Genomic DNA, 18,054 nt, shown 5'->3' on the forward strand with positions numbered 1-18,054 from the left:
GAAGTCTTGGATTTAGATAAGAGCCCTGGCCTAGGTTCTGGGTCCTCAGTTTCCTCATCTCTCAAATGGAGCTCTAAAGTCCCTCTAGTTCCCACCACCCTTTTTCTTTTTAATCTTTACCTTCTGTCTAAGAGTCAGCACTGCCTATCAGTTTCGAGGCAGAAGAGCAGGAAGGGCTGGCAAATGAGATTAAGGATATGTCTGAGGTTGGATTTGAACCCAGACCTGGCTCTCTAACCACTGAGTGGCCCCCAAAGTCCTTCTAGTTCTAAATCCTGTGATTAGTCCTCCTTTCCATTCTAGGGTGGGAATACCCAGCAGCAGTTGGGAAATGCCTCTTCAGAATCCTGGGGAAGAGGGTCAAGTTGGGTGGGAAAGGAGGGAAATTTGAATTTTGACATGTGTTCGAGGAGCTGCAGCAGCTGTTTGTACCAGCTCATCCCAGCATCACCGTGAACTCCCCGTCCACAGTCTCCTCTTCCCCTTTTGCCTTGTTCCTGCCTGTACTCTGTGTGTATGTATGTGCCTTAGAGGGTGAGCTCCTTGAGGGCAGGGACTGGCTTTACCTCCAGCACTTAGCCCAGTCCTTGGCACATGGTAAACCCTTAATAAAGGATTGCTTGTCCATGAACCTCTGGGTCAAGAGCAGGCATTCTGCATGCTCAAATAATTAAGTGAGTCCCTTGTAAATAGGAAAAGGAATTGCTTTCTAGTGTTTCAAAGCAGAGCCTCGATGAGATGGTCCAGATATGGCCACAGAAACAGGAGGCTGTAAGCAGATGCTGCCCTCTCTGATGCTTCCTGGCCTTTCAGCGCCTTCCACACTTTCCTTATTTAACAGCTAGCATTTATATCATGCTCTTAAGGTTTGCAAATCACTTAACAAATATTATTTCATTTGATGATCCTCACAACAAAGTGCAATTATGATCTACATTTTACAAATGAGGAAACTGAGGCAGGCAGCAATTAGGGTCACCCGTCTAGTAAGTGTTTGAGGCAGTATTTGAACTCAGCTCCTCCCGACTCCAGGTCCAGAGCTCTATTCACTGCTGTACTCTATCTAGCTGCTATTTTAGGGATGCAGACATGTACTTGGAGACCAAAATACCAATAGTAAAGACCCCACAAGTTCAGAAAAGCACACCTGCGGGTTTAGTTAAAATTAGGAGTTGTATGAAGACAGAGTTGGGCAGAGGCTCAGAAAGCTCACAAAACAGGGACTGCCAGGCTTCAGCCATCTTGGTCAACCAAGAGCAGAACAGGAACCATCTCTATGTCGTCAATGACAGCCATCCAGCCTTTGCTCAAAGACCTCAATTGAGTAGAAACAACAGGACCAAAGGCGGCTCTTCACGTCTGGACAGCTCCAATGGCTGGGAAGTTTGTCCTGGCATCCAGCCTAAACTGGTCTCTTTGACCCACTTCTGGTTCTGCCTTTGGAGGCCAAGCAGAACAAGTCTCACCTTTATTCTACATGACTGCCCTTCAGATACTCAAAGACAGCCTTCATGTTCCCCCTCACCCTCAGTGCCTTGAACAAATTCCCATTTGGCATGGTTGGGAAGGCCCTTCTCCATCCTGGTCACCCTCCTCTGGACTCTCTCCAGTCTATAGAGATCAGATCAGACCACAATACCTCAGAAGTGGGCTGACCAGAGCCAACAAGTGCATCAGGATTCTCATTTACTTCCCTTGTCCTGAACCTAAATCTCTCTCTCTCTTTTTAAACCCTTACCTTCCATTTTGGAATCAATACTGCATATTGGTTGGTTCCAAGGCAGAAAAGTGGTCAGGGCTAGGCAAGGGGGTTAAGTGACTTGCCCAGGGTCACCCAGCTGGGAAGTGTCTGAGGCCACATTGGAACTCAGGACCTCCCATCATTGGGTCTGACTCTCAATCCACTGAGCTACCCAGCTGCCCCCCTAAATTTCTCTTAACAGAGATTACTCTCTGGGCAGGCAAGTGACTCAGTGAATGGAGAGCCAAGCCTAGAGACAGTCCTGGGTTCAAAATTTGACCTCAGACACTTCCTTTCTGTGTGACTGTGGGTAAGTCACTCACTGCCCATCACCTAGCCCTTACCACTCTTCTGCCTTGGGAACGACACAGTATTGATTCTAAAACAGAAGGTAAAAGTTAAAAAAAGAGAGAGAGAGAGAGATTAATATCAAATTAGCTTCTTCAGATGTATGAAGGAGTTTACAGTCCAAAAAAAACCTCCAGATCTTTTTAGAGGAACTGTTACCTAGCACCATCTCCCCCATCGTTTATTTGTGCTGTTGATTTTTTTGCACCCACCCTAGTATGATAATATACTTACATCTCATCTTATTAAATTTGGCTCAATGTTCTCATCTATCGGGATTTATTTGGATCCTGATTCTCTTCCAAAATGTTAGCTGCCTCTCCCAGTTTTGTAGCATCTTCAGATTTCATAAACACAGTCATTGACAAAAATGTTAAATGATACAGGACCAAGGACAGCTCCCCCGGGCACTTCATTGAAGATCTAAGGACTAGACAGCAAACTATGGAGAGCTCTGCTATGGGTCTGACAATTCAATTGCTTACTAATTCACTTAACTATGCTGTTGTTTGCCCCACGCATGTTTACCCCAGACTCTGCCCCAAGAATAGCACAAGAGGCTGCCCAACGAATTACTAACATCTATTTGAACAGCACTCCACTTTTCTACCAGTCTAATAACCCAATCAAAAATTAACATTAGATTAGTCTGGCATGACCTGTCTTAAAAAATGTTTAATGTTTATTTTAAATGTTTAATAGATGCTTTATGCTTTCACTATCACAGTCCCTTCACAATTAATTCCCTTCCCCCAATGAATCCTCATAACAAAAAGAGTTGGTTACCACCTCTATCAGAGGGCATGGGCAAATTCTGGGAAATTGTCATTCCTGACCCCTGCCAACACAAGGAAAGCATGCTTTCTCACCTAACCTCTGGAACTAAGACCCACTGGCCATTGCACTCTTAAGATTTCTCTTTCATTTCAAGTAAACCAGCACTTGTTAAATACTTATTAAATGCCAGGCACTGTGTGCTAAGCAGTGGATAATCAATTATTATAGTCATTGTGTATGTTGTTATCTTAATTTTGCTTTCTATCCTTTACATCGATTCAAATAAATCTTCCCATTTTCCCCTCAATTCAACATTTTCACAATTTCTTATGGCATAATAATAATATTGAATTGTATCCCTATGTCCAAAGTTGTTTATTCACTCCCTAATCAAGGAACACCTTGGTTTTTTTTCTTATATGTTACAGAAATGCGGCACTGAATATTTTGGGATATTTCTTTTTGTCACTGACCTCTTTGGAGTATAGATATCCAATAATGGGTTGCTGTATTAAAAAGTATGAACAGTTAAGTCATTTTCTCTCATAGTTCCAAAATGTTTTCCAATGAACAGTTTCACAAACTGCATTCCTATGCCTGTCTTCCCACAGTCCTTCCAACATTGACTTATTTTCATCTTTTATCATCTTTGTCAATTTGAAGGATTTGAAGGGAGATCTGAGTTCTAATCTGCACTTCTCTTCTTCTTAGTGACTTGGAATATATTTTCATATGAATGACTGTCGCTAGCCCTTTTTCTTTCTCTTTCTCTCTTTTTCTTCCTTCCTTCCTTCCTTCCTTCCTTCCTTCCTTCCTTCCTTCCTTCATTCCTTCCTTCCTTCCTTTTTCTTTCTTTCTTTCTTTCTTTCTTTCTTTCTTTCTTTCTTTCTTTCTTTCTTTCTTTCTTTCTTTTTCTTTCTTTCTTTCTTTCTTTCTTTCTTTCTTTCTTTCTTTCTTTCTTTCTTTCTTTCTTTCTTTCTTTCTTTCTTTCTTTCTTTCTTTCTTTCTTTCTTTCTTTCTTTCTTTCTTTCTTTCTTTCTTTCTTTCTTTCTTTCTTTCTTTCTTTCTTTCTTTCTTTCTTCCTTTCTTTCTTTCTTCCTTCCTTTCTTTCTTCCTTCCTTTCTTTCTTCCTTCCTTCCTTCCTTCCTTCCTTCCTTCCTTTCTTTCTTTCATTACTGTGTACTAAAAATCAGTACAAATATCCTTTTATCACTTACCTATTGAAAAATAGCTTTTAGGTACGATATGTCTTTGATGAATTTGGCCAAGGTTCTCTTTGTGTGATCACTTCCCCCTTTTTCTAGAGGTCCACTAGCCATCCTTTTATAATACATTATAGAATTTTCCCAGGAATCATTGTCAAGTTCATTGGACTATAATTTACAAATTCAATTCTTATGCCTGAAAATTAGTATTTTGCCCTTTTCCAATGTTCCTCTACCTTTATCCACAGTCTTTCAAAGGTCACAGACAATTATATTTGCCATTTTTCCTCTGAGCTTGGCATCTTGAACTCATTAAGGACAGCTAGGTGCTGCCTAACTATTTTCTTACTTCTCTTAGGTGGTAATTTCCAATTAATCAGTTTTGTTCTTTTGGACTTTCTAAAGTCCAAACTGCATTATCTTTGACAAAACAACAACAACAAAACCCCCAAAGAAATAAAATATGAGTTGAGCAATTGTGCCCATCTATTAATGTTCTGTTGTTGTCTCATCTCTCCTTTGATTCTTCATTTTGCCTCAATATAGATAAAATGCATTTTCTGTTGTCCTTAGCTCATTTCAACAGCCTTAGCTCACTCTGAACTTTTGCCCTCCTGGTACTATTTTTATAAGACTATGTCATATTTTTCTAGCTACCATTTGTTACCCGTTCTTGCTCCCATCTTTATATGTCTTTTTAAAAAACTCTTACCTTCTGTCTGGGAATCAATATAAATATTGGTTCCAAGGCAGAACAGCAGTAAGGGCTAGGTAATTGGGGCTAAGTGACTTGCCCACGGTCACACAGCTGGGAAGTGTCTGAGTCCAGATTTGAACCCAGAACCTCCTGTTTCCAAGCCTGACTCTCCATCCACTGAGCCACCTAGCAGCCCCTCATATGTGTATTTTTTCTAAATTCAAAGATATTTTATTTTCCCAATTACATGTAGTGATGAGTTTCAGTGGAAGTGTTTCCAAAATTATAAGATCCAAACCGACCTCTCCCCTCCCTTCCCTGCCCCTACTTGGAGATGGTAAGCAATCTGATCTGAGCCATATATTACACATCTTTTTCTAACATATTTCCTGTCCACTGCTCCCTCTTCCTCCTCATTACAGTTATTTCCCTTGGTGTCTTCAATAATTTCATTATTTTAAAATGATTTTTTATTGTTATCTTTTGTATTTACTTTAGAATTTTACTTGTGAGAGCTTCCCTTCCTTCCTATGATGTTTTCCGAAGGACCCTCTGAAATCTGCTGTCCCCAATGATAGGGTGCATGGCAGACTCTTCCTGATTTTCTCTATCAAATTCGAAGGTGGATTGGTCAATTCTCCCCAATATTCCCATCATTTTCAATGCAACAGCTCCTCCTTGTTGGTGAGAATTAAATCCAGAAGAGAACTTTCCCCTCTGTTGGCTCCTCTACCTTTTGGAGGATGCATTAATTAAAGGAAGTCAAGAAGTTATTAGCTGTGCTGCTTTGGGCAGAGGAACTCTACAGTAGATACTTGCTATCTGTAGACCTCCAGCACTACAGTATCATGCCTTCATGCCAGGATGGTCATCTGATGGCCAAATTCTTCATCTCATTTTCTTTCTATTTATGCACTCTTCTTTTTATCTTTATCTCTTCCAACTATCCAACTTCTTCCCATCATACCTATACCCTGGATGTCCTCACACAAGAATGTCATTAAATCTGATGTCACATGCTCCCCTGTCCCCAGCACAGAAATCCCCCCTTTTATCCATGGCAAGGGGGTAAATAATAAGGTACACTGGGAAGACTAGGAAGCATAGTTGATAGAGTGCCAGGAGGAACTGGGTTCAAATCTGGCCTCAGATGTTTCATAGTTATGTAACCCTAAGTAAGTAACTTAACCTCAATTGCTTAGCGCTGACCTCTTTTCTGACTTAGAACTGGTAGGAAGACAGAAGGTAAGGGTTATTTAAAAATAAATACAGGGGGCAGCTGGGTGGTTTGAGAGTCAGGCCCAGAGATGGGAGGTCCTAGGTTCAAATCTGGCCTCAGACACTTCCTAGCTGTGGGACCCTGGGCAAGTCACTTAACCCCCATTGCCTAGTCCTTATCACATTTCTGCCTTGGAACCAATACACAGTACTGATTCTAAGATGGAAGGTGAGGGTTTAAAAAAATGAATACAGACATCCCTTCCACCTCATAGGAGTTAGGGGCACAGAGCCCTAGTGATCTGGAAAATCTGAGTAAATTTTTTTGACCTTCCCCAAGAACTGGCCTTGAAGGGGTCATTTGGTTGGACAACCCTTGGGAGATTCTCTTTAGCACTTCATTCCATCAACTCTTTTGACCAGAGAAGTCTAGATTTTTTCTTTTCTTTTTATGGGGTGTTTATAGTCAAAGAAATTGTGTATGTTTATGGTAATAAAAAATAAGTTTGTTTCATTATTTTGTGGATGGTCAAGATTTAATTACTGATGAAAAGGTTACTCATGCAGAATAAAAGTGTGTCATGGGTATGCTGAGAGTCCATCGTTAACTTGGACTAGATGGCATCTGCATCCTGTCCAGCTCCTATGATGTACTTACAGTCTGTACCATACAACTGAGCATCAATTTATAATGTATATTATACAGCCCATATCTCACACACACACACACACACACACACACACACACACACACACACACACACACTTATGGGAAGAGAGTCTGGGGAGTTGCAAGGATAATGTGAATTGATTCACTGAACAATCAGCTGACATGCCCTTCTGGAGTTAATAGTATTAATGTGATTACTATGCCCAGATCAGGAAGTGGAAAGGAGGGCAAGATTATGGGCAAGATGACTAGCTGGCATGGTTAGCGCATCCAGGACCAGGAGATCTATTGAGTCAGGTAATTTTGCATTTTCTCAGGCACCAATTATGATGGCTTGGGCTCTGTGGAAGAGTTCTGGGTGGGTTCGTGTATTTGATTAGAGGTGCAAGAGTAGCAAACATCTCCTGAGGAGCTCTGGTTAGGTCCACTCCATTCTTGGCCAGGGGACTGTCATTCCTCCATTCCAAGCTTGGTCCAGAAATCCAAGTCCAATTCTCAGCTGTTGTGTTCTTAACCTGCTATTTGTCCCTGAGTCTGCCTTGGTCTTCTGAAGTCCTTTGCCTTCGATAGCTGGCAAGAATGATGAAACACCACCTGTATCCCCAAGGTCTTCCATGAACTTTTTAGCTATGTTCTCGAGGTTCTTTCTGGCAGTATCATCCGTGTCCCAAAGAACTGGTCTTGAAGGGGTCATTTGGTTGGACAAGCCTTGGGAGATTCTCTTTAGGACTTCATTCCATCAACTCTGAAATAACAGGCTTGGACTCAAAGGTATGCTAGAGTCAGCTCAAACTGCCTCTTGAGAGCTGATTGTTAAATGTTCAGTGGAAACATTTAAAGCTCCGAAATCAGCAACAAAATATAAATCAGCCCTTGATTCATTATTCTGTTGATTGTCTAGATTTAATTATTGGTGAAAATGATACTAATGGATCCAACCATTCTGGAGGGCAATTTGGAACTATGCCCAAAGGGCAATAAAAGACTGTCTGCACTTTGATCCAGCCATAGCACTGCTGGGTTTGTACCCCAAAGAGATAATAAGGAAAAAGACTTGTACAAGAATATTCATAGCTGCGCTCTCTGTGGTGGCCAAAATTGGAAAACGAGGGGATGCCCATCAATTGGGGAATGGCTGAACAAACTGTGGTATATGTTGGTGATGGAATACTATTGTGCTAAAAGGAATAATAAAGTGGAGGAATTCCATGGAGACTGGAACAACCTCCAGGAAGTGATGCAGAGCGAGAGGAGCAGAACCAGGAGAACATTGTACACAGAGACTGATACACTGTGGTATAATCGAACGTAATGGACTTCTCCATTAGTGCCAATACAACGTCCCTGAACATTCAGCAGGGATCCAGGAGAAAAAAACACTATTCTCAAGCAAAGGACAAATGGTGGGAGTAAAATCACCGAAGAGAAGCAACTGCTTGACTACAGGGTGGAAGGGACAGGAATGAAGAGAGACCCTAAATGAACACCTAATACAAATACCAACAACATGGACATGGGATTGAAGCAAGGACACATGTGATACCCAGTAGAATCATGCGTCGGCTATGGGAGGGGCGGGGGGAGGGGAGGATAAGAAAAGGATCTTTGTTTCCAAGGAATATTGTTTGAAAATAACCAAATAAAACAATGTTTAAATTAAAAAAAAATAACAACAACAACAAAAAAGAAAATGATACTAATGCAGAGCAAAAGTGTGTCATGGCTATGTTGAGAGTCCATCGTTACCTTGGATTGGATGGCATCTGCATCCTGTCCAGCTCCTATGATGCTCTTACAGTCTGTTCTATACAACAGAGCATCAATTTATAAGCCTCTTCTTTCTCATCTAGGAATGAGCTATTATCCAATTTAAAGGAATTTTTTTCTTTTCATTTAAAAACTCTTAAGTTCTAGCTTAGAACCTATACTAAGTATCCATTCCAAAGCAAAAGAGTGGCAAGGGCTAAACAATGGGGGTTAAGTGACATGCCCAGGGTCACACAGCTAGGAAGAGTTTGAGGTCAGATTTGAACCCAGGTCCTCCCAACTCCAAGCCTAGTGCTCTATTCACCATGCTACCTAGCTGCCCAGGGAGCTCACCACCTCTTGAGGCAGCTCATTCTACTTCTGGATAGAGCTCACTGTTAGGAAGGTTTTTGTCACTTCAAGCTAAAATCTGCCTCTGGGACGTTCCCTCATTGTTCCTGTTCTTCCTTCTGGGGCTAAACCAGAATAAATCTAATTCTCATCAACAAGCAGCCCTTGAAACCCTCTAGAACAGCCCTGATGCCCTCCCAGCCATCTCTCCCCCCAGGCTAAACATGACTGTCCCTTTGAGAATCAGAACCTCCATTCCTCTCACTCTCCTGGCTAGGCCACTCTGGAAACCTCCAGTTCATTGAAGAAACTGAGGCAAAGTCATCTTTCCCAAGACCCATCAGGACTTGTCCCAAGCTTTAAATGGCAGCACTAGCTCCCCTGGCTCCCAAGGCAGTGCCTCCTCCATTGAGAAGGTGCCTTCCACCAGGACTGCTTCCCCCAGGAGGGAACTAGTTTCCTTAAATCCCAGAGGTGGAGGCTAACAAGGTGGCACCAGAATAGGGAAGAGGAAAAGGAAAAGGAGGAAATAGGCATTGAACCCAAGTTCCCACAGCTACTGAAGCTTCAGCTTTGAGTGGGAGCCCAGAGGTGCCTCAAATGGCACATCCCACTTGATCTCGAGGATACCAGAGATACAAAGGGGAAAGGAGAGGGATAGATTGTCCCAAAGAGAAAGATTGGGGGTTCATTGGATTGAGAGCCAGTTCTGAAGATGGGAAGTCCTGGGTTCAAATCAACTTCACACTTCCTAACTATGTCACCCTGGTCAAGTCACTTAATCCCCATTGCCCAGCCCTTTCCACTCTTCTGCCTTGGAACCACTACACGGCATTAATTAATTAAATGTTTATTTTTTAAATTATTTAATACTAAATTAAAAATGAATTCTAAAATGGAAGGTAAAGGTTTAAAAATTATAAATGTTAAAAAAGAGAAAGGCTCTGGCATCTTGGTGTATAGTTAGAAAATCTTGAACCCCTAAAGTGACATTACCCAGAATGCTTTTCCCTTTGTGCACATTTGTGGGGTCACGTTATTGTTCTGGATATAATATGTTATAAATTCTGTAGCTCCCTCCTCTCTCTTTTCCAAGCAGGCTGGATGGTTTAGGTAGTTCTTTACTTTAGTTATTATTAATAAAATTTAAAAATATAATAGTTATTGAATATTAATTTTAATCTTTACATTGGCCTTCAAGTATCTTCACAACTGAGTACAAACTCACCACTCAGCCCTTCTCTCATTGCTTCCCCACACAGACTTCCTAGGATCTGTGTGCACCAGGCTAATTCCCACCTCAAAATCTTTGCTTATCCAATACTCCCCTGCCCACAATACTCTCTCCTCTCCTCTCATGTCCCTTCCCTTGAGGGCTGATCTATCACACATCCTTCTGCAAACCATCCCCTAATTATGATGGGCCAGGAGGAGTTCTTCCATCTTTGGTCTCCAAGTACCCTTATAGTGCCATCACCTCATCCCTAAGGGAGGAAAACATTGTCATTGTGGAGGAAATGGTGGCTCCTTACTTGCTGGGGATTTGGGCATGGACTTCCCCCTTCCGTGCCCCCTTGAGGGCTGCAGCCCTCAATTTTTAGATCATTTTCAAGGAGCCTTCCAGCCTCTCTTCACTGGCCCTGGACCTAGAAGGGACCCCCAGAGACCATCTAGTCCAAACGGCCCTCTTTTCACAGGATGAGGAACCCCGGGAATGGGTTCAGTGTTTCAATTTATCAACAGGGGAACAGATGACCAGAAACCGGCAGTAGCTTGCTTAAGGGCACCCCAACAAGCTAGTGGCAGAGCTAAAGATCCTCTTGTTTCATGCCTGGCTGCCACCCTGGTGTTCAGTGGGTCCTTGTTGTTGTAATGGGGCTTTGGACACCTTCCCATAGATTTTGCTTTTGGTGTTTTCTTTCAGCCCAGGCCTGTGTAATAGGGTCAGGGGAAAGCGGGGAAGAACTAAAAATCATAACACTGAACGGTCCAGATGGATGAGGTCCTAGCCTCTGGGTACTCCTCTCCAGAGGACACTGCTCCCTCCTGGCTCTCCTCTCACCTGACTGCCGCTCCGTCTGTCTCCTTTGATGGTTGGTGATTCACATCACACTGGCCAGCTGTCCTGAGCCCTCTTCTCTCCTTGTATACTCTCTACCTTGGTGATCTCACTGGCTTCCCTGGGTTCAGTTATCATCTCTAAGCAAATGATTGCCCCATCTCTATATCTAGCCCTAACCTCTTGCCTCCAGGCATTCATCTCCAACATGCATCTTGGGGAGATTGCAAACGTGGCATGACCAAAAACAGAACTCGTGTGCTCAAACCTTGCATGTGTGAGTGTAGGTGTCCACAGGGATCTCTTCCCCATCCTGCCCTGGGCCCTCACAATCTTGGAAAATCTATGTAAAAAATTTCAGCCCTCCCTTATTACCAGAGAAGAAGTCTGAGTTTTTTTCATTTTCTTTTATGGGGAGTTTGTGGTAAAAGAAATTGTGTAGTTATGGTATTAAAAGAGAACATAGGCTGATTTCACACAATATTAAATATATTCTATACATTTCTGAGTTTCTCAACTTTTTCTGTATCATCTGCTGGCCTTTGTGTATCATCTTCAGCTTCCACAAATCCCCCTAAAATGCCCATCTAGTTTCTTATGCTGACCCACAATATATCAAAAGGGTGATGGGGAGAGTCACAATGTGGAAGGGATACCTGTATTTTTGTCCCCCCCTCACACAGAGTATTTGGAAGAGTGTCAGGCTTGGAGTCAGAAAGACTCATTTTCTTCAGTTCAAATCTAGCCTTAGACACTTAGTGGCTGTGTGACCCTGGGCAAGTCACTTCACTCTGCCTCAGTTTCCTTATCTGTCAAATGAGCTGGAGAAGGAAATGGCAAACAATTCTGGAACCTTTGCCAAAAAAAAACTCTGATGGTTTCAAACACAAATGAACAACAATAATTATATGTATGTATATATGCATACCTATATCTAGTTATATACACATATCTACATATATTTTTAATTTGGTGGCTGAAGAAAAATTGCTACCATTTCCCACTACTAATAACCTTTAGAACAAGGAACTATGATTGAACAAAACAGCGTGTTGACCACTGTAGTAGTTTATATCTCATTCCATGCCTGTAGTCCACCCCTAGTGCTATTGAGGCCACTGCCATTCCCCCAATCATCCAAGCTCACAACCTCGGGACCATCCTCAACTCCTCACCTTCTCACGTCACATTGATCCAATGTAACATTGTTCTCCCTCTCACATGTCATCTCTCCACTCACAGTCACCATCTCAGTTCAGATCTTCACCCCCTTTTTCTTAGTCTTTTGCCACGACTTCTAAGTGGTCTGCCTGCCTCTGATTTCTCCCCACTACAGCCCATTTTCCATCCAACTGCCAAGGTGCTATTTCTAAAGCCTAAGTCTAGCCAGGTCATCTCTCCCACTTTCAGTGGCTCCCTATGATTTCCAGGATCAAACATAAAATCCTCTGCCACAGACACCTTCATAACCTGGCTCCCTCTTATCTTTCCAGCCTTCCTCTAGTTTCTCTCTCACACACACAGAGTCTACAATCCATGACACTGACCTATTTGTAATTCCCTAAACATGTCACTCATCATCCATATCTGTACCTTTTTGCTGGCATGTTTTCCTTATTTCCCAGCATCTCTGGCTTCCTTCAAAACAGTACAAATCTCTTCTTCTGCAGTAGGCTTCTCTCCCAGTCCCCCTCAGCTATAAATGCCTTCATGTTTCAGATTACCCTTCATCTACTTTCACTCTCTCTCTTTCCCTCTCTGTCTCTCTCTCCCTTCCTCCCTCCCTCCATTCCACTCTCTCCTCTTACACTCTTGCCTCTCTCTCTCTCTCTCTCTCTCTCTCTCTCTCTCTCTCTCTCACTCTCTCCTCTCTCTCTCTCTCTCTCTCTCTCTCTCTCTCTCTCTCTCTCTCTCTCTCTCTCTCTCTCTCTCTCTCTCTCTCTCTCTCTCTCTCTCTCTCTCTCTCTCTCTCTCTCTCTCTCTCCTCTCTCTCCATCCCTCTCTCTCTCTCTCTCTCTCTCTCTCTCCAGACAGACAGACAAAGATAGACACATGCAGAGAATCTATCTATGTACATGTTGTCCATACCAAGTTATTTACAGGCTTCCCTTTTCAAGGCAGGGACTGGGTTTTTGCTTGGCACAGTGCCTGGCATATATAGAAATGCTCCTTGACTGACCTCCCTTCCTCCCTCCCTCCCTCCCTCATCCTCTGTTTGCAGACTTTTCTAGCCCCTCTCTTTATTGGGTTCCAGTTTCCATCTTCCCTCCCCTCCTCCAAATTCCTTCTGAGGCTACTGGATCTTTATAAGGGACTCTTCCCAATCCCGGGCCCCTCAGGCTCTCTGTCCTAGAAAAGGGAACATCTTCTGTATTCCCTCCTCTAGTGTTTTGAGAGGAAGGGAGCAAGGGCCTGGGTAAGCAGCTGGTGCTCTCCAATGTCTTCTACAACCTTCTCATTTTTCCTTGTCTTTCCTGACTCTTAAACCTCCCCCCACCCTTACACACACACACACACACACACACACACACACACACACAATGACTTTTTCCTCTCTTCCCTCCCCACCCCTGGTCATGCTACATATATTGGACCACCAGCCTCTGGGCTGTGGCATCATGGGAAAGGTGCTGACCTGGGAGTTGGACTGTACTGACTAGCCTAGGCTCTGTCAACGGACTTGCTCTACACCCTTGGGCAAGCAATTAGCCTTTGTTTCCCCATCTGTAAAATGAGAGGGATAAACAAGATGACTGTTTGAGTGTCCTCCAGGGCCAACCTTCTCCAGCATATTCAGAAGCAGCTCTTTGCACTGTGCAGTGCAAAGAGAAAAGAACCGAGTGTATCAGGAGATTTCACTTCGAAACTTAATGTTCTCATTTATAAGAACAACCTATTTCTAAAGATCTTTAAACCTATTTCTTAGGGAACTCCTGCAAGTATTATTCCGATTTTAGAGATGAGGAAACTGTGGCTTGCAGAGGCCACTTGCCCAAGTTCACACTAGTAATGGGATGAGTTGAGATTTAAACTTGGGGCTTCTAACCCGTCTACACCTCAAAGCCATCAAGTCTTAAGTCCCTCAATTGAAAGTTGGCATGACAATATTTGTCCCTCCTGCTTCACAGGGCTCTGAAGGAAACTTCAAATCCACCATCATTCAAAAAGACCTTTGCCTTCTCTCTTAGAATCTATTCTAAGGATTGGTTCCAAGGCAGAAGATTGATAAGAGCTAGGCAACTGGGGTGCAATGACTTGCCCAGGGTCACACACTAGAAGTGTCTGAAAACAGAAAGAATTTAGGGTCTCCCCATCTCTAGACCTGGATCTCTATTCACTGAGCAACCTAACTGCCCCCCCCCCAATCCGTTATTTCTGAGCTCAGGGTCAGGACCACTGGGATGAGGTCTTTGTCCACGGTAGGGATGATCATGGAAGGGGGAGAGAAGGAACTGGGGAAGGGAAAGCAAAGTGATAGTGGAGGGCCAGGGAGCAGAGGGAAAGAGCTGAGAGTCACCCAAGGCTGGCCAGTGCCTCTCAGGAAAGACTCTTCCTCCTTGGAACTCAGTAGGTCATGGCTCTTACACTCAGCTGTCTACACCTCCTTCCCCCTCTGGTGGTCATCCACAGCCTTTCTCCCAGGTCCCCAGTCAGGCAGTGGCCTTAGGGGGTGCTCTCTGGGGATCCTGTAGGGATTAACCCCAGGACCTCGGTCCCATTAGCAAGGAGCTCCCCATCTCAGGCTGCTGCCACCGGGGCTCAGGTGCTGAGCCTCTGCAGACTCCTCCCCCAGCCTGGAAGTCTCCAGGGCTCCCGAGGCTGGAAGGCACCATTAGAGACCCTCCAGGGGCCTTCGTCTCTGGCATGCACTATCAGGAGGAGACAGACAGACACAGGAACCTCGAGGCACTGGGCCCCAGCTGGGATCAGGCTGCCAGGCCGAGGAGGGGGGCCGTGGGGACGTGGGAGAAAGGCAGGATTATTAGCGGGAGAAAGAACAATGGTGTTTATCTGAGCCTCCTCCAAGGATCTCCAAGCACTTGGTAGACAGGCTGCTCACTCATAAAAAGCTCCTGGGCTGGGCTGGGGGCGGGGCGAGGCGAATGACATCATTCAGCGACTGGAACTCGCACCTCCCCTGTATGCGAACACACACACCTCGACCTCCCCCCTTCGTGGCCCAGGAGGTGTTGTGGGGCCCCCCAAGGGGGAGGGAAGGTCTGGAGATCAGGCTCCTTTTCCCGGGGCTCCCAGACACTCCCAGGCCGAGCAGGGGAAAGCTCGGAGAAGACTCGCCCCCTCCGATCCCGAACCGTCTTCCCGGGACTTCGGGGCCCCTTCTGAGGCGGGGGTAAGGGGCCACCCGGGAAGTCGCCTTCTCCCGCCTCCTTCCCCTTCCGTCGGCTGCTCTCCCCCAGGAAATGTCTTTCTAGAGGCAGTGCTCAGCCCGAGGGGGAGGCTTCCTAGGTCCGGACTGGATGCCAGTGGCCAGGCTAGTCTTCTCGGGGAGGGGGAGCTCTCCAAGGTGCTCCGGAGGATCCCGGCCCCGGCTCCGTCTACTCCTCCTGGGGCAGTGGGCAGGCCCCGGGGTAGGGCCGAGACGGTCCCGGAGAGGAGGTCACGGTCTAGGTTTCTAAGGTACCTGAGCGACCATCCAGTCCAATCCCCTGGCTCCACGAGGAAGCGGACACTCAAAGGAAGTGACTTGGCCGCGGCCACACATCATAAAGGGGCCAAGCTCTTCTGACTCCGTATTCGGGGCTTCCCCCCAGCCAGCTCTGCCCAGCACAGACCGCCCCCCCCCCCCGCCCCCGTGGTGAAGGGGACAGACTAGGACACGTGGCTCTGAGGTCCTTCATTCGAGGGGCCAAGCCCCCGGCCCAGAGCTTCCTCCGCCCTGGAAGTCAACCACCAACCAAGGGATGGCGGACCCCAGTGTAGACCGGCAATGCCGGGACGCAGGCCCTCGTGCCCGCATCCTCCCCGCCTCGGAGGATAAAGCCCCCCCGCCCCCCGCCCACGACCCCTCCTCCCATCCTGGCGGAAGGGAAGGGGGACCCAGAGCGAGCCCGGGAAATGGCCTCCTCCTCCTCCTCCTCCTCCTCCCCGGTGCCCTTGCCCCGACCCCCGCCCCGTCAGCTCCAGCTCAGGGGCTGAGGCTGGGGGAGAGAAGGGGATCCCTAGGCGCCCCCAGTACATGGCGGGGGGACGTGCGCCCCCGGTCCCTCGCGCTTCTCACCTGAAATTGGGAGGCGACACGATATGCAACCCCAGGAATGGGGAGGCCCCGGGCGTGGACGCGGCGCCCCCGCCCCCGGCGCGCCCGCCGCTCTCTCGCTCCGCCATTCTCCCGGCGCAGCCCAGGCCATCCGGGCGGGCGGAGCGAGCCGGAGAGGAGGAGGAGGAGGAGGAGGAGGAGGAGGGGAGGGGGAGGGAAAGGAGAAGGAGGGGGAGGGAAGGAAGGAGGAGGAAGGAGAGGAAGAGGAGGAGAAGGAGGAGAAGGGAAAAGGAAGAGGAGGAGGAAGAGGAAGAAAAGGGCGGAGATGCTGCTGCTGAAGCTGCCAGGCACAGGGCGGGGAGGGGAAGGAGGAAGGGGCGGGGCGCACCTGCGGAGGGCGCAGCCACACCTGCAGCCTTGGGCTCTCGGCGCTTGGGGTTGGGTCTCCACAACCTGGTAGCGCAGGGGGCAGGCTGGGGCATGGAGGGGGAAGGGCAGGGCTGGAGAGAGTCTCAGGAGGGGGGGACCTCGGGGGTCCGGGAGGGAAAATGTTCTTTTCTGCTCCTTCCCCGCGCCGCTCTCCAAGGTGCTGAAGCCTTGCTGGGGTCACCCTGCACCAGCCCCCCCCCCCCCATCCAAGATGATTCCTTTCGAATGCCAAATGCCCTCCACTTCCCCCCGTGGGACTCCGCACGCCACTTTTTTTTCCTATAACCCTCACCTTCTACCTTAGAATCAATACTATGTATACGTTCCAAGACAGAAGAGTGGTCAGGGCTAGGCAATGGGGGTTAAGTGACTTGCCCAGGGTCACCCAGCTGGGAAGTGTCTGAGGCCAGATTTGAACCCAGGACCTCCCGTCTCTAGACCTGGCTCTCCATCCACTGAGCTACCCAGCTGCCCCCTGAGCCACTTTCCCATTCATTCGCAGGTAAACCAGACAGGAGAAGGGCAATGGGCGTGGGGACCGGGCGGAAGCACACCTCCCCTCCCCCCTCCCGGCTCCCCACGCGGGCCCTTTTTATCCTCGAATACTTTGGACAACCTCCGGACCTCGACGGCTCTCCCCGATGGGCCCAGGCGTATGGGGGCTGGGAAGGACCAGAGGTCCAGCCCAGGTGGCCCACTTCGCGGAGAGGGAGGCCCTGCAGCTAAGCTCCTGCGGCTCCTGGGCGGCACCCGGCTGCCTCCCCCAGCCCTCGGGTTTGAGGCACTGAACCCGTCTCTGCTCTGCCCTCGGTTCTCCTCTTCCCGCGCTCTCCTCCCTCTGGCTCACGGGGGCCGGTTTCTGGTTCTTTTTGTCTTCCAGACCTCTCTGCCCCGCCGCAGGGCCCCCCTCGGTCCTTCCCTCTCCGGAGCCCCCAGCATTCCCCAGCTGGGCTTCCCCTGGCCCCCCGGGGAGTCCAAATTAGCCCTGGCGAGTCCCATCTTCGAGAGCTGACCCAGAAGCTCGTCTTCCGGATCTCTTCCTGCTCTTGCACTGGTAGCAGAAGGAGACCCCATCTCAGAACCCGGAGCTCCAGGACGGCCTCTGGCCTCTCTCCCGCCTCGGCATCCCTCCCTTCAGGCAGCACAGTGAACACTGGGTTTGGCCGCCTTGTAAAATGGGAGGAGGCCCCAGAGTCCTCCCCCCAAAGCCCTGACCTCTGTGGCCCCCTCCCTCTCTCCTCCTGCCCAGTGGGGGAGGGTCTCTGCCCAGCACGCAGACTCCGGACGCCAGGGAGTCCTCCACCTCTGGCGCTGGCCTTTGTCCCGTGTTTCAGGAAGCCAGGCCGCCCCACGCCGCCCCAGTGCGGCTTCTGGAGGTCCCAGGAGGCCCCTCGGAGGCCGGCTTCCCGCAGGAATTGGAGCCTCAAGGCTCTCCTGCCCCAGCTCCATTCCCCAGACCCCCTGGGCCCAAGACGCTAAGCCAGAGATGGATGAAAAGGAAGCGGGCAGAGACCTGGGCCAGAAATGAAAGCTTCCCACCAAGGAGGGACTCATCAAGGTAGGGTTGCCACAGACCCTCCAGACTATGGCTGCGG

General features: G+C 47.6%; 1 protein-coding gene across 2 annotated transcripts in view; it reads right to left on the reverse strand.

Annotated features, from left to right (window-relative positions):
• MAPK8IP1 (mitogen-activated protein kinase 8 interacting protein 1) overlaps positions 1 to 16,324 on the reverse strand; it is a 31,043-nt gene extending 14,719 nt beyond the window's left edge. For both annotated transcript variants that reach the window (XR_008912732.1, XM_056801881.1), the window contains exon 1: positions 16,052 to 16,324. Coding sequence is in view for 1 of the 2 variants with exons in the window: in XM_056801881.1 (XP_056657859.1) it covers positions 16,052 to 16,158 (107 nt within the window). In the remaining variant the exon portion in view is untranslated. The remainder of the gene's footprint in view (positions 1 to 16,051) is intronic.
• Between the last annotated feature and the right edge of the window lie 1,730 nt (positions 16,325 to 18,054).

The sequence above is a fragment of the Monodelphis domestica genome, chromosome 6, assembly GCF_027887165.1.
Source record: "Monodelphis domestica isolate mMonDom1 chromosome 6, mMonDom1.pri, whole genome shotgun sequence".
Lineage (NCBI taxonomy): Eukaryota > Metazoa > Chordata > Mammalia > Didelphimorphia > Didelphidae > Monodelphis > Monodelphis domestica.